The following is a 15,822-nucleotide window of genomic DNA, read 5'->3' as shown; positions in this document are numbered from 1 at the left end:
TAAATGAATGATCAGCACACATCTTCTTTGATAACCTTTCAACTTTATTAATATTGATATTTTATATGTAGTTTTATTATGCCTTTCTTCTGATTGGAATTTAATATAGAGAGGTTTTATTCATGTGAATGTTAATGGCATTTTGAATAAGCTATGGGAGAATTACAATGTAACACTGCTGGATACAGAATGATTCTTTCAGACACCAAGACTAATAATTTTTAACAATATCTAAAAACATTGTAGGAAAAGCTTGAACCATGTTGGCACCAGGGACAGACAGGCATGAAAGATTAATGTAATCTTGCATATAATGACACACATTCTTACACAAAAAATCCATCTGCAGTGTCATGTCAGTCAGCAGAAATCTTTGATGGGTGGATCCAGCTGGGCTGTCTCTTCTGGCAGAGCTGCCCTGGAAAATGCTAAATGTGGTTGTGATGCTTGGTGCCATCTGCAGTGTGCCCGTTTATCCTGTCTTCACTGGCATTTACGATACTGCATAGGGCATCAGTGACTGTGGAGACAGCGATACGGAGTGACAGATTCATTTCCTCGGAGGGTCTGAGCTCTGGTGGGCCTGTGTGCCACCCTCCTTCTTGGGTCTGGGTCTCTTATAATTGGTGTTGGCTTTACTTTGTATTTTCACATCCAACTCTTCCTCTTTTTAGTCTAACAGTTCCAGTACACATTCTTCTGGTTTGTAAATCTTACACTAACCTTTTGACTAATTTATTCATGTAAGGTTGCCAAACCGATTTAACATTGACTGTTCAATGCCAGCTAATATGCCTTATTTCCAAAATACTCCTCCTCCTAAGCCTCTAATTTAAAGGACATGTGTCTTATTTAGGGAATAGTAAACAGGCACCAGGATAAATTCTGTAACCACTATGCGTGGGATATTCCCAAATGACTTATGTAGTTGAAACAAATATATGACCTTCTCTTACATAAAGCTATAAAACATCAGGCCAGTAACACTTAGTCCTCTTGCCCATGATTAAAATATAAATATTCAAGAATAAATGTTGTTTTATGACTTGACCATATGTTTATCATATTATTTTGCCAGAACAAGTTAAAAAGTGTGATCATTGTTTAAAACTTTCACTTTGTGTATGTGTGTGTTTTTTTTTAATAGTAATGGAATATGAAGGGCACGCTCTGTCACTGCTTAAGGAATGTGAACTCCAGGGATTTGATGGGTAGGTTATATTATTAATCAATATATGTTATATCGTTTATGTATTAAATGCCTTCAGTAGTTTTAGCTACATATTTGGAACCTAACATTTAAAAATATTTGTAATGTATGTACTTTGGCTCTATCTTATTCATATCTATGTAATAATCATTAATGATAATATGACATGGTCATCTATCTCTCAGGATCTGGCATAGGAAAGCAAAAAGAGGAATCTAATTATAAATACTGGGAAACGACAGTGTACTACCTTATACTTACTAATGTGCATACATTTGCATCTATAATTATTGGCTTTTACCATATATCTAGAGAAGCACTAATGGAAGATGTTATACTGGTCACATGGCATAACTATATGATGATCCTCTTTGCAAATTAATTGATAGGTTTAATAGCTACCCATTGGTTAATTTGTCTGTGATAGATTGAGGGAAGATATTTTATAAATACAAGTAAATAAATACATTATTTTCAGAAAGAATAAGAAATAATTTTAATTATCTCATAATGTAGTGACTACAGTTTAGGTATGTTATTCACAGTGGGCATCGGAAACCATTGTTTGCAATACATTGGAGTGTACAGAGACTGTTCACTGGCATGCAAACATTAGAACCAAGGCAAGTGATATAAATTTCGTTGCCATTTTTTAAAATTACGTGAACCAGTTTGCTAAAGTGTTGGATTGATGTGTAAGACTAAAACGTATTATATTCCTTTAAGGAAGTTTTTTTTACATGAGTAGATATTTGATAATTTAAAAAGTTGACAAGTGTGTGAATTATTTGTGTTACATGGTGATGGGCAAGGGGCAAAGACCCATAAGGTCAGGAAAGGGAGTTAGGTCTGTACTTTCACCAAAGTGAAAGGCATTAACCTTCCCAAAGACTGATTTGAATGTGCTGGGGAGGGAAGTGGTGCAATCAAAATGGAGCATTGGCAGGGCTGTTTTTCAGAAATGCTTATTTATTTATTTATTTATTTTTTGAGGAGAAAACAATAGCTGTTGAGAAAGAAAATGTGGTAAGTAAAACATGATTTTTCCAAAAGGAATCTAATTGAGGGAAGTAAATCTAGATAGCAATATTATATAAGCATTGGGAATCAAAAATATGGGGTAGGAGATTACTTCAGAACTTTATACTTAGAGGTAGACAAAAACATTAATAGGCTTCATTTAGAAAATTGTCTTACAAGTATACAATTTAAGAAAAGTCCTTGCGGGAATCATGCACACCAACTACCTGTTTGAATATGCTGCATAGTCCCTCACTAGACCTCATGAGTACATGAAGGTAGGTGCATTGCAAATGAGTCCCTGCTTCAAAACTTGATTAGATAAAGAATGAGAATAAAGATATCACAGATATTAAACTTGGTCTTACACAGCAGCATTACAAAATGTTCTGCTGAATGCAGTATCTATCAATATGTTTTACTGGTATTTGTACTGGGTAAAGGGATGAAAAGAACTTCGCAGAATGAAGAAAGACTTGCTGAAGTGCAGTACAGTAATATTTTTCTCTTTACCTGAACATATTTAATCCTTATTTATTTTTCATGGCAGGTGTTGTTATTTTTCCATGTAGAGCTAAAAGATATATAGATTTTTCAGTTATTATATTTTACAAACCAAATAGTTTGGCCTAACTATTATATGAATTGAGTTATGTAAGTGTTTCTAAACTCTATGGCATGCTGATATATTTCAGACTTACAATAATTTCAAATTTCTACTGAAAGTCATCTTCATGTTCTAAGACCCTTTAAATCAGGGGTCCCCAACTCCGAGGCTGCAGACCAATATCAGTCAGAGGCCTTTTAGGAACTGGGAGGCACAGCAGGAGGTGAGTGGCAGGAGAGGGATCATTTCCGCCTGAGCTCCACCTCCTGTCAGGTCAGCAGCAGCATTAGATTCTCACGGGAGTGCGAACCCTATTGTGAACTGGGCATGTGAGGGATATAACTGGGCATGCGAGGGATCTAGGTTGCACGCTTTTGATGAGAATCTAATGCTTGATGATCTGAGGTGGAACAGTTTCATCCTGAAACAATCTGTCTCCCACCCCACCCTGCAGTCTGTGGAAAAATTATCTTCCCACAAAAAAAGGTCCTTGGTGCCGAAAAGATTGGGGATCACTTTAAATAGCTTATTTATTTTTGTGGGTTCAGTTTTCCCAGTAGAAGCTGATATGGTAGTTGGAGTAATTATCTTAATAAAATGGCAATTTTAAGTCACTGTACTTAGAATTACATAGAGAGATATATGAGGAGAATAATAGAAACAGTTTCTTCAGGTACTTTAAAGGAACAATTCTCTTGCAAGTAAAATTGTTTGAAAATGGAATATTCTACATTAGTGAGTTTTCTATTCCTGAACCTGTTCTAAAGAGTGGCTAAAGGAAAATTTTGGGGGGAAATTTATAGAAAAGGTGCAGAGATGAGAGAAGGTTAACCCCAAAATGCTATGGCATTTTGATGAGAGACAGACTCAAATTTCTTTAAGAACTTTAGCCTGAAGCACCTCCATCTGACACTAGTGGAACTATTAATAGGGAGTGATTAGGAAATCACCTAACAGTTTGGTTTCTAGATACAGGCTGAAGAAGTTAAGAGCCAAGAAAGATTCTATGTATAGTATTTAGTAAAGCAAAACGATTTGGTAAGTAATGTTTAAGAAATGCTATTTCCTAAGATTTTGGAGTTGTATTTATTTTTTTAATGAATTACATATGTTTCTATGAGACATCTTGTGACATTTCTAAACCCAGCAGAAACAGTGTATCAGCACTTATGACAGCTGGTTCTCCACTGCGGTGTGTCCTAGGAAACACTCTAAGATCCACTGTTAAACCTTATGAGAGCTTCAGATTCTATATTGCTCGCGATTTTACCGGGCATGAGTAGGAAGTTTTAGGAAGGAAAATAAAAGAATATCAGCTGCATAGACTTGAAGCAGTAACACTTGCATTTATAAGTGTGAGTATAGTTTTAAAAATCTGTAGATTTTATGCAATTGTAAATATATGAATTCCTCGCTATTAATATTGCAGAATTTTTTAAAAAATTGTTGAGTTACTTTTCTCTTGTTCATTTCACCATTAATTAGACCCATGATGATCTAGACATTATTTGGATTATACTGACATTTTATCAGATTGAACATATCTGTATTACTTAGTAAGGTAAGAAACAAAAACAAAAACAAACCCTTTTCCAGAAAGAAAAAAAACTGTGAATCAAAACTACAATAATATATTGAACATTTCATAGATGATGGGTTCATAGATGAGTATAAAAATATTCATTAAAAAAATCTTTATTGCTCCTTAAAAAAGGATATATTATCACCCAGTGTTTCTTTTCTAGACAGAGTAATTCTGTTTGGAGCCATGGCAAGGAGTTTACTTATTTTAAAAACAAGATTTGTCACATGCAAAGGATTAGTTACTCTAAGGTTTATGTTTTAGAGTGACACAAGTGTGATTAACTCACTATAAATGATTGAATATTTTGCTTTTTGCCTTTCTTGTAGTATTTAAACTCTTGTGATATTTTTGTAAGAAGCTGTTGATGAAAAAAGCCAAACTGTAAAATATTTAAAGAGGTTTATTTGGAGCCAAATATGAGTGATCATGGCCTATGACAGCCCCAGGGGGTCCTGAGAACATGTGCCCACAGTAGTTGGGTTACAACTTGGTTTTATACATTTTAGGGATACAGAAGTTATAGCCAAAGACATAAATCAATAAATGTAGGGTATTCATTGGTTTGGCCCAGAGAGGCGGGATATCATGGAGCTGGTGGGGAGGGGAGCTCACAGGTGAATTCAATGATTTTCTGATTGTCAGTTGGTTGATAAGCTTTGCTGAAAGATTCGAAATCAGCAGAAAGAAATGCTTGAGTTAAGATAAACGGGGTGGTGTAGGCTGGGTGCAGTGGCTCAGCAGTGGCTCACACCTGTAATCCCAGCACTTTAGGAGGCTGAAGAGGAGAGATCACCTGAGGTCAGGAGTTTGAGATCAGCCTGGCCAACATGGCAAAATCCCATCTCTAGTAAAAATACAAAAATTAGCCGGGTGTGATGGCGTGTGCCTGTAGTCTCAGCTACTTGGGAGGCTGAAGCAGGAGAATCACTTGAACCCAGGAGGCAGAGGTTGCAGTGAGCTGAGATCACACCATTGTTCTCCAGCCTGGGCAACAGAGCGAGACTCTGTCTCAAAAAATAAAATAAAATAAAAAATTATAAAAATAAAGATAAATGGGGTTGTGGAAGCACAGGTTCTTGTTATGTAGATGAAGCCTCCAGATATCAGGCTTCAGAGAGAATAGATGGTCAATATCTCTTATCAGACCTTAAAAGGTATCAAACTCTTAGTTAAATCTCTCCTGGATCAGGAAAAGACCTGGAAAGGGAAGGAGATTCTCTATAGAATGTAAATTTCTCCTGCAAATGATGGCTTTGCAGGGCCATTTCAAAATATGTCAACAAAATACATGTTGGGATAAAATACTTTGATTTCCTCTAGGGCCTGCTATTTGTTATTTAATGCTATACCAGAGTCAGGTTGGAGTTGGGGATCTTATTACTACCAAGTCTGTTTTGTCAGTCTTATGATCTACTTTTTTTTTTGAGATAAAGTCTCACCCTGTCACCCAGGCTGTAGTGCAGTGGCGCGATCTCGGCTCACTGCAACCTCTGTCTCCCAGGTTCAAGCGATTCTCCTGCCCCAGCCTCCTGAGTAGCTGGGATTACAGGCATGCACCGCCATGCTCAGCTAATTTTTTGTAACTTTAGTAGAGACGGGGTTTCACCATGTTGTCCAGGATGATCTTGAACTCCTGACCTCGTGATCCACCCTTGGCCTCCCAAAGTGCTGGAATTACATGCATGAGCCACGGTGCCTGGCCTATGATCTACATCTTAATGTCAGTGCTGGTCATTTGCGCCTAAACTCCAAAAGACAAGAGGGTAAAAGGAGGCATATCCAACCTCCCTTCCTGTTATAACCTGAATAGTTTTTCAGATTTTCTTTATTATCTTCATGGCCAAAAGGGGAAGGTTCATTCAGTTATTTGGAGGACTTAGAATTTTATTTTTGTTTTACAAGACTTATTTCCTAGGTTGAGTCACTGTACCTGAACATAATCTTAATGATTGAATAGTTAACATTTTTAGAAATATTTAGAAATATTTTTTCTAACTCACTTAATTTCACACTGGTTCTACTGGTAAACTGTTTTTCAAAATAATAAAATTCTCATAAGGCTATTTTTATTAGGTTTCATATATAGAAAAGGTATCTAATATATTGAATAATATTGCAGTTTCTAAGGCCAAAATGTCTTATTTTAAATCCGTGTTCTATTACTTACTAGTGGTACAATCTTGAAAAAGTTACTTAATCTTTCTATGTCTTAGTTTCCTAATCTGAAAATTGAAGGTAATAGTACCTATTGCATACAGTTATTTTTCCACTTAAATGAGTTAATACATGGAGAGTGCTTAGGAAGATGTCTGATATATATATAGTAATTATTCAGTAAATATTTCTTTATTGTTATAATTGTCATTTGTATTAGTTTCAAAAGATTTAACACAATGTATTATGACAAAATTTCAGATGTTTCAGAACATGCTCATAGGGAGGCCACCTCTAATAACTCTAGCAATATGTTAACATATGCATGATGCTATAATTGTATGCAAGATTCTAGGAGTTAAGTGTTTGCATCTTATGTATGTAAGGGTCAAGTTCTTTGGTGCTAAATTAGATTTTTTTGGGTATGACTTCACATAGTCTTTTTGGTCACACCCATATGTCAGCATTTAGACAGCCATGGATTGAGAGTTACGTTTAAATTCATAGATTAGAAATCTCATGGAGATTTTTGAAATCAGGTAAGTTTCAAGTCAAACCTTGGTTTTTTTCATTCATAAAGATGGGACTGTGGCCTATTTTGCAGACTTCTGAGGATTTAATAGAAATTAGTAAACACACTACCTGATATATAGTTTGTCCTTAGTAAACATCATTCCTTTTCTCTGAGTAGGTGGTCACATTGCAAACCTCTGGAATCAGTTTAGACATAAGAATAAAACACACCTAATCAAACATGACCTGGGTCATATCTTGAGTCTTCTAACCAGAGTAGACTTGGATTGCCCAGGCTGTGTGGAACTAGTGGGATGAGGAAGATGGGGACTAGAGGGAATAGATGGCTGAGAGAAAGATGGTGGGAACTGACTGGAAAGACACTTTCAGCCTCTGGTCACCACCCTCCAGAGCTTCCTAAACTTAGAGAACCAGTAACTACTGCTGACTGTGGCCCATAGGCAGTTTTGTTGGAAATAGTGTTTTTAAATATATTGAATGCTAGTTGCTAGTATTTACAAATTAGGAGACTCAGCCTTAAATCAGAATCTCTGGCTTCTCTAGAAAAAACAGATCTGGGTCCATTAGGCCTCACACGTGATGTGAGTGGGCCACAGCGAAGAAGTGGCTGTGCCTTTAGATTGAGCCTACTCTTCCATTCCTGCTGGGCCCTTGCAGCCCTTGAGTTGTGACACCTGCTTTCACTGAGGCAAAATCCACTTTCCATTGAGTTAACTGGTGACATTTTGATACATAAGAATATTTTGTTTCTTTTGAACACAAATGATTATGAAATGAATTTCTGGTATCTTATGTGTTATTTTAATGGATTCTGCCCCCATAGTCTACTTAACATAAAGTCTTAAAAAATATACTAGTAGTACTTTCTAGGATAAAAGGCTAATAATATTACATCTAGAAGTACCAAATAGCAATAATGTCAAGGAGATGAAATTCAGGTCAGGTTTGTAATTACTACATTCATATACTAATTATAATTAGCAGTTTCTTAAAGCTTCATATTTTACATGATTTTTATTGCTATCTGTCTTTTCAGAGCTTTATTGAGAATTAGCAGGATTTTATGACTTTGGTTGGTGTTAGTTAAATGAATTGCAGATGACAGTATTATTAACAAAAAATGAGAATGATATGCTTTTGGATGTTAACAGAGCAAAACGCTGGTCAGATGTGAGTTAACATGTTCAAATGTTTTCATATCTCTTAACACTTAAAGCTATTTTGTCTATGGGGAATTATCTAGTTATTATATTTGTGAAGTAAACTTACCTGTGTAGTGTTTGTGTCTTACCCATTGACACATAGTAACATGTTTGAAGGTACATGTGAGCAGTCATGCACATAGACTATAAATTAGTAAACTATTTTGAAGTCTAGATTTCATGACTTATTACCAATCATTCTGAAGTTTTGCCTTCTTTGCTTAATTTGTATTTTTCTAGTGTTGTCTGTGTTGGTGGAGATGGATCTGCTAGCGAAGTAGCCCATGCTTTGCTTCTGAGAGCTCAGAAGAATGCTGGGATGGAAACAGACCGAATCCTGACTCCTGTCAGAGCGCAGCTTCCACTTGGCTTAATACCAGCAGGCAAGGGAGTGGCTACAGATTCATTAAACTGACCCTTCTCCCTCTTTTCCTTTCTTACTTGCTAACCTAGACAGCACAACACAGAATTAATGAACAGACTTTGAAAGATCTAGACTTCTGGCATCCCCACTAGCAAATGTGAGACTTTTGACAAGTCATTTAATCTCTTTGAGCCTTATTTTTCTAATCTATAGAATAGGGATCACAGATATATTATTCACTTTATTACGAGGTTATTGTAGTACTAACGTTTGGTTTAGTAAAGGGGTTTAATATATAGTTAAACCATCAGTATATGGAATGGTTATTATTCTCCCTTCCCATAAAAAGATCTAATGATTACACAGTACCAGGTAGGAAGTTTCGAAACAGGGCCACTCCAGTCTAGCTGCTTCCATATGAGGTGAATATGGTAACTTGCATAATTGACGTATAACCAAATAACCTTGAGAATGCCAAAATTACTTGTGACTGGAAGGAGGATAAGGTTTGGAAGGGCGAGATTCTTAAGGTCAAGCCTTTGTAATCTTTCTACTCACTGCCATTTTTCAGCATCTAGAATAGACTATGTCACAGTGATGCTCAGTGAAGCCTATTAAGTGAATGCATGTAAAGAAGACTTTATATAGTAAATGACACTTGGATTAGGTCTTAAAATGGGTTGGAGCTGGCCTGAAAAGGTGAGAATGAGTTATTTTCTTGGCTGCAAAAGTAATAAGGCAAAGGCAAAACCCAGGAGTGTTTGAGGAATAGTGAAAAGGCCATTCAATGGAAGATAATGCTATCAAAATAGGCCCAACCATGGAGGCTCCTGCATGCCACAGTAAGGGCTCTGAATTGTATTTGATAAGCAGTAGGGAATAATGGGATGTTTCAGAGCAAGGGGGGCAACCTGATTGGAGCTTGTTCCAGGAGGAATCATTTTGCCTCACCGTGTGAAAAGATTAGAGGATGGGAGCAGGAGAAAGTAGAGGTCAGAGACAGGGAGAACCGTTAGAGCTACACTGTGATCCAGAAAAGAGGGAAACATCATTCAGAAGCTGGTTGTATTACACAATCACTCATCCCTGTTTAACAAATGGTGCTGGGAAAACTGGCTAGCCGTATGTAGAAAGCTGAAACAGGATCCCTTCCTTACACCTTATACAAAAATTAATTCAAGATGGATTAAAGACTTAAATGTTAGACCTAAAAGCATAAAAACCCTAGAAGAAAACCTAGGCAATACCATTCAGGACATAGGCTTGGGCAACGACTTCATGTCTAAAACACCAAAAGCAATGGCAACAAAAGCCAAAATTGACAAATGGGATCTAATTAAACTAAAGAGCTTCTGCACAGCAAAAGAAACTACCATCAGAGTGAACAGGCAGCCTACAGAATGGGAGAAAATTTTTGCAATCTACTCATCTAACAAAGGGCTAATATCCAGAATCTACAAAACTCAAACGAATTTACAAGAAAAAAACAACCCCATCAACAAGTGGGCAAAGGATATGAACAGACACTTCTCAAAAGAAGGCATTTATGCAGCCAAAAGACACATGAAAAAATGCTCATCATCACTGGCCATCAGAGAAATGTAAATCAAAACCACAGTGAGATATCATCTCACCCTAGTTAGAATGGCAATCATTAAAAAGTCAGGAAACAATAGGTGCTGGAGAGGATGTGGAGAAATAGGAACACTTTTACACTGTTGGTGGGACTGTAAACTAGTTCAACCATTGTGGAAGACAGTGTGGCGATTCCTCAGGGATCTAGAACTAGAAATACCATTTGACCCAGCCATCCCATTACTGGGTGTATACCCAAAGGAATATAAATCATGCTGCTATAAAGGCACATACACACGTATGTTTATTGTGGCACTACTCACAATAGTAAAGACTTGGAACCAGCCTAAATGTCCAACAATGATAGACTGGATTAAGAAAATGTGGCACATATACACCATGGAATACTATGCCACCATAAAAAATGATGAGTTCATGTCCTTTGTAGGGACATGGATGAAGCTGGAAACCATCATTCTCAGCAAACTATCACAAGGACAAAAAACCAAACACCGCATGTTCTCACTCGTAGGTGGGAATTGAACAATAAGAACACTTGGACACAGGAAGGGGAACATCATACACTGGGGCCTGTTGTGGGGTGGGGGAAGTGGGGGAGGGATAGCATTAAGAGAAATACCTAATGTAAATGACGAGTTAATGGGTGCAGCACACCAACATGACACATGTATACATATGTAACAAACCTGCACGTTGTGCACATGTACTCTAGAACTTAAAGTATTTTTATATATATATATATACACACGTATATATATATACGTGTGTATATATATATATATACACGTATATATATATATATACGTGTGTGTATATATATATATATATATATATATATGAAAATTAGGCAAAATAGCATTACTTGAGGTACTCAATACCCTGGCAGAGTAGACATTAAGAGTAAGATAGACTGGACTTGAATTTCAGTTTGGTACTTGACTTTGGGTGGGTAATTAGCCTTTATTAGTCTTGATTACACATTTAAAAGGTTTAATAAGGCTGGGTGCAGTGGCTCATACCTGTAATCCCAGCACTTTGGGAGGCCGAGGTGGGTGGATCACCTGAGGTCAGGAGTTGAAGACCAGCCTGGCCAACATGGTGAAACCCTATCTCTACTAAAAATACAAAAATGAGCTGAGCATGGTGGTGTGCGCCTGTGATCCCAGCTACTGGGGAGGCTGGGGCAGGAGAATAACTTGAACCTGGGAGGCAGAGGTTGCAGTGAGCTGAGATTGTGCCACTGTACTCCAGCCTGGGCGACAGAGCGAGGCTGTCTCAAAAAAAAAAAAAGTTTAATAATGTCCATCCCCATAGGGCTATTAGAAGAACCAACTGAAATGTATATGAAAAATATATTGTATAAAGGCTATCACAAAATAAATAAATGATAGTGAAGGAAATTATTTTTTCATTTTAAAAAGTCGCACATTATCACTAAAAAAGCAAAATATTTTTCCCTATGATTATAGAAAATAATGCACATGGTTGAAAAAAATTCATATTTTGATAACCCTATTCATTTAGTATGGGTTTTAGAATACTTAGTATTGTTGATAAGTTGACAGGGCATAAGATATTCAAATGCCCTTTTAGAGTGTAAAGTCTTTCAGAAAAGTCAGAATTTAAAAGGAGAGAGATATTCAGATATAATCTGATAATTCTGGAGTATATAGGAAAACCTAAAATGGTTTCTAAGTAGAAGACACCAAGATGATTTTGACTCAAAGAGAAAAATGATGCATTTTGGGCCATCTTTTCATGGCATTTTATTTCTAGACCTTTTTGCTTTACTTTAGTAGTTCTGACTATAATGGTGGAAACTTTCCAACATTTCCTTCCATGCAAAGTGGATATGCTTAGGACATTTCATTAGTACTTAAATTCCCGAGGTCATTCATTGACTGCCATACATCAGAAATAGAAAGATGGGTGTCCCTACAGGTATGCCTTTGACATAAATTTGGTGGTTGGCTATAAAAACTGGTGGTTATTCTTATGTTTTAGTATGTAATTCAGATTTTATAAAGGAATAGCATTGAGTTTTATCACTATTATAATTTTTAAGAGTATTTCTGATTTGGGGAGCATTTTGTGTATTCTTTGGATGTTTGTAGTAATGACATTTTAACATGTCTTGTTTAGAAGACACAGTATGCTGCCAAAACTCTGGTCATTGCATAGGAGTTCTAGCATTCTAATTCTGTCTAATAGGAGGGGAAAGTCATGTGTGGGGTATATTTAATTTGAGGACTGTATGCCCAGTCAGGGCTTTTGATAGAGAATGGGAACTAGAACTAGGCAGGAAGTTTTCAAGCTGAACATGAGGAGACAGTGTGCCTTTGAAGCCATTTGCCTCCTGGAGAGAGACACCCAGAGGGAGAGTGTTTAGTAAATTAATCCACTGAGCCAACAGACTAAGCTGCTGAATTATGGTCAGACTCAAATGGATCAGATGTGGAGAAGCCTGTATTTGAACTGCTGGCCATTAGGAATGGTGTTTGTTGCTATGGGAACTGGTGCTAAGGAACTATACTGAGAGACTCTGATTAAAAGGGGGAGGGGGAATGGAGAAAAAAGCCTGAGAGGACATAAAAATAAAAAAGCAATCCAGTTGTTGTAAAACAAGGCTCAATCCACATACTGATGGCTGTGAACCATATATTCCTATAGAGTTTGCATAGATAAATTCTTGCTTTCCAATTAATTTGAGGAGAATAAAATATTGCTGAGGGACTGTTAATTTCTATGATATTTCAGGCAAAGAACCAAAGTGTAGGTGCCGTTTTCGTGAGAATTTTAGATATGCTTGACTAGGAAGTCATTACATCACATTTATCTGTTTGGATGTGGGAGACATTAACAGCCTTATGAATATTCATGGTATCTGGTTAATTAAGTTAATTGTTCTGCAGAAGTGCTTGCACTTCCAAGGACAATTTTTTTTTTTTTTTTTTTTTTGCCTCCATAGTTTCTCCCTGGTATTTTGTCAGTAATTCTTTACATGAACTGCTACTTCTGTCCTTACTTTTTTTTGTATTTGGAACGTTTTAGCAGCTCTCGGGAGGGAGTGATGGGCAAAGTTTCTTGTAGTGTTAAGAAAAATAACTTTCAGGCTAATTAAAATGTTTACCTTGAGGTAGAACATTTATAGCTTTTGTGAGAACATTAAAATTACGCCATTGTTATTTATGTGAGCAGCATGTTCTTTTGGCATGTAGACATCTTTTCAAATAGAGTACAGTTTCCTGAAACAAAATGTAATCCATCTTTCAGATTATCCCAACAAAATATAGAACAAGCTATCTTTTTGCAATTTTACATATACTTTCTCATAAACTTTCCTTTTTTCTTCAGAGTGTCAAAAACCACATTTAAAAACTAAGATACAGATTAATGAGTAGTCAATGACTAAAATAATTTTCTGACTTCTAGTCATGTCTGTTATCACTGCCAACTTCTACAGAATTAGAGAAAAGTTGCAAAGCCTGAGAAGACATAAACAACTTTTAAAGCCATCTCTAGCATTCTAAAAAAAATTTGTACTTGGGCATACTCAGCATACTTCAAACTCACAGGGAATAAATGGTCTTTATTTTCTTAAGTCATGATATGTGTCATTCTCTATTGCACATGACATTACATTATGTTTTTTAATAGCCTTTCTAGAGGAATGCTTTTACAGTCTACTCATAATTAACCATGGTAATGGAGGAAATGTGTTTCATGGAGTACTGTAATCCATCGATAATCCTAAATATCTCACTCTAATTATGTGGCCTCCTCCAAAATCTTTACCACAAATCTGATTGGGAAGCACAATGGATTGACTTGTTTCTTCCTTTTCTCCCGATCCATTCCAGATTTATTAGCAATTAGATGGTCAAAGGGCAGGCTGTAGAGGGCCACAAGATCATTGGAAAGACCTGGATAAAGATCCACTGAGTAACAGGTTTCTACACTACTTGTTCTCAAAACTTAGGGTCCATAGACTCACCTTGTGAACTTGCTAAAACAGAGATACCTGGGTCCTCCCTCCTCCAAACATTCTGATTCCATGAGTTGGAGGTAGAACCCAGGAATGTTTTTAACAAGCTCCCAGGTAATGATGCTGCTTGGACTATGCATTCCAGAGGAGTTTCTCACCAAGTCACTGTGCATACAAACCACCTGGGGATCTAATAAATTGCAGACTCTGATTCAGTGTGTCTGGAATGGGGCCTGAGAGGCAACATTTTAAAAATAATATTTTTTTACTTCCATTAATACTTCTATTACTGTTTTAATACCTATTATCCTTATTTTTAAATGGACAAAAATTTTATGTATTTATTGTGTACAATGTGATGTTTTGAAACATGTATACATTGTGAAATGGCTAAATAAAGATAAACATGCATAAAATTGACATAATGATCACATACTGATTTTACATTGAGAACACTTAAAGTCTTCCTTAGAAATTTCCAAGTATATAATGCATTGTTACTAACTATTGTTTTAGCCTGTTCTCATGCTGCTAAAAGGAAATACCCAAGACTGGGTAATTTATAAAGGAAAGAGGTTTAATTGACTCGCAGTTCAGCATGGCTGGGGAGACCTCAGGAAAACTTCCACCATGGTGGAAGCATGGCATATTCTTCACAAGGTGGCAGGAAGGAGAAATGCTGAGTGAAGTGGGGAAGAGTCCCTTATAAAACCATCACATCTCATGAGAACTCACTCACTATCACAAGAACAGCATGGGGGAAACCATCCCAATGATTCAATTACTCCTACCTGGTCTCTCCCTTGACATGTGGGGATTATGGGGATTAAAATTCGAGATTTCGGTGGGGACACAAAGCCTAACCATATCAACTATAGTCACTAGGTTGTGTAACAGATCTCTTGAATTTATTCCTTTTAACTGAAATTTTATATCCTGGACCAGTATCTCCCCAATCCTTCCCACCCATTAGCCCCAGTAACCACTATTTTACTCTTTGCTTTTATGAGTTTAAGTTTTTCAGATTCTACATAAAAGTAAGATCATGTGGTATTTGTCTTTCTGTGCCTGTCTTATTTCACCTAGCATAATGTCCTCCAGGTTCATCCACGTGTTGTAAATGACAGGACCTCTTTAATGCCAAATAGTATTCCATTGTGTATATAAACAAGCTGATTGTCCCTAATCTGAAGACTTAAAATCCAAAATGCTACAAAATTAGAAATTTTTGAGTGCCAGCATGATGCCACAACTGGAAAATTCCACACCTCATGTGATGGGTAGCAGTCAAAGTGCAGTCAAACCTTTGTTTCATATAGAAAAATATTTTAAATATTATATAAAATTATCTTCAGGCTATGTGTGTAAGATGTATAAAACTTTTATGTTTAGACTTGGGTCCCACCCCCCAAATATTCATTACACCAACAGTGTAAAAGTATTCCCATTTCTCCACAGCCTTGCCAGCATCTATTGTTTCCTGACTTTTTAATAATCGCCATTCTGACTGGCGTGAGTGTGGTTTTGATTTGCATTTCTCTGATGATCAGTGATATTTAGCTTTT

At 36.6% G+C, this 15,822-nt stretch overlaps 1 protein-coding gene across 4 annotated transcripts in view; it reads left to right on the top strand.

Moving 5' to 3' along the window:
- The window catches only part of CERKL (ceramide kinase like), a 121,375-nt gene that overhangs the window by 90,188 nt on the left and 15,365 nt on the right, over positions 1-15,822 (top strand). For 2 of the 4 annotated variants that reach the window (XM_054479299.2, XM_054479300.2), the window contains 3 exons: positions 1,148-1,211; positions 1,756-1,833; positions 8,553-8,695. The exons of 1 other annotated variant lie outside the window; for it this stretch is intronic. In XM_054479299.2, coding sequence (XP_054335274.1) covers positions 1,148-1,211; positions 1,756-1,833; positions 8,553-8,695 — 285 coding nt within the window. The remainder of the gene's footprint in view (positions 1-1,147; positions 1,212-1,755; positions 1,834-8,552; positions 8,696-15,822) is intronic. One more of the 4 variants, XM_054479297.2, reaches the window with a different exon arrangement.

This window comes from Pongo pygmaeus, chromosome 11 (genome assembly GCF_028885625.2).
Source record: "Pongo pygmaeus isolate AG05252 chromosome 11, NHGRI_mPonPyg2-v2.0_pri, whole genome shotgun sequence".
Lineage (NCBI taxonomy): Eukaryota > Metazoa > Chordata > Mammalia > Primates > Hominidae > Pongo > Pongo pygmaeus.
The sequence above is the reverse complement of the archived record's forward strand: the minus strand, read 5'-3'. Positions and strand labels throughout refer to the sequence as shown.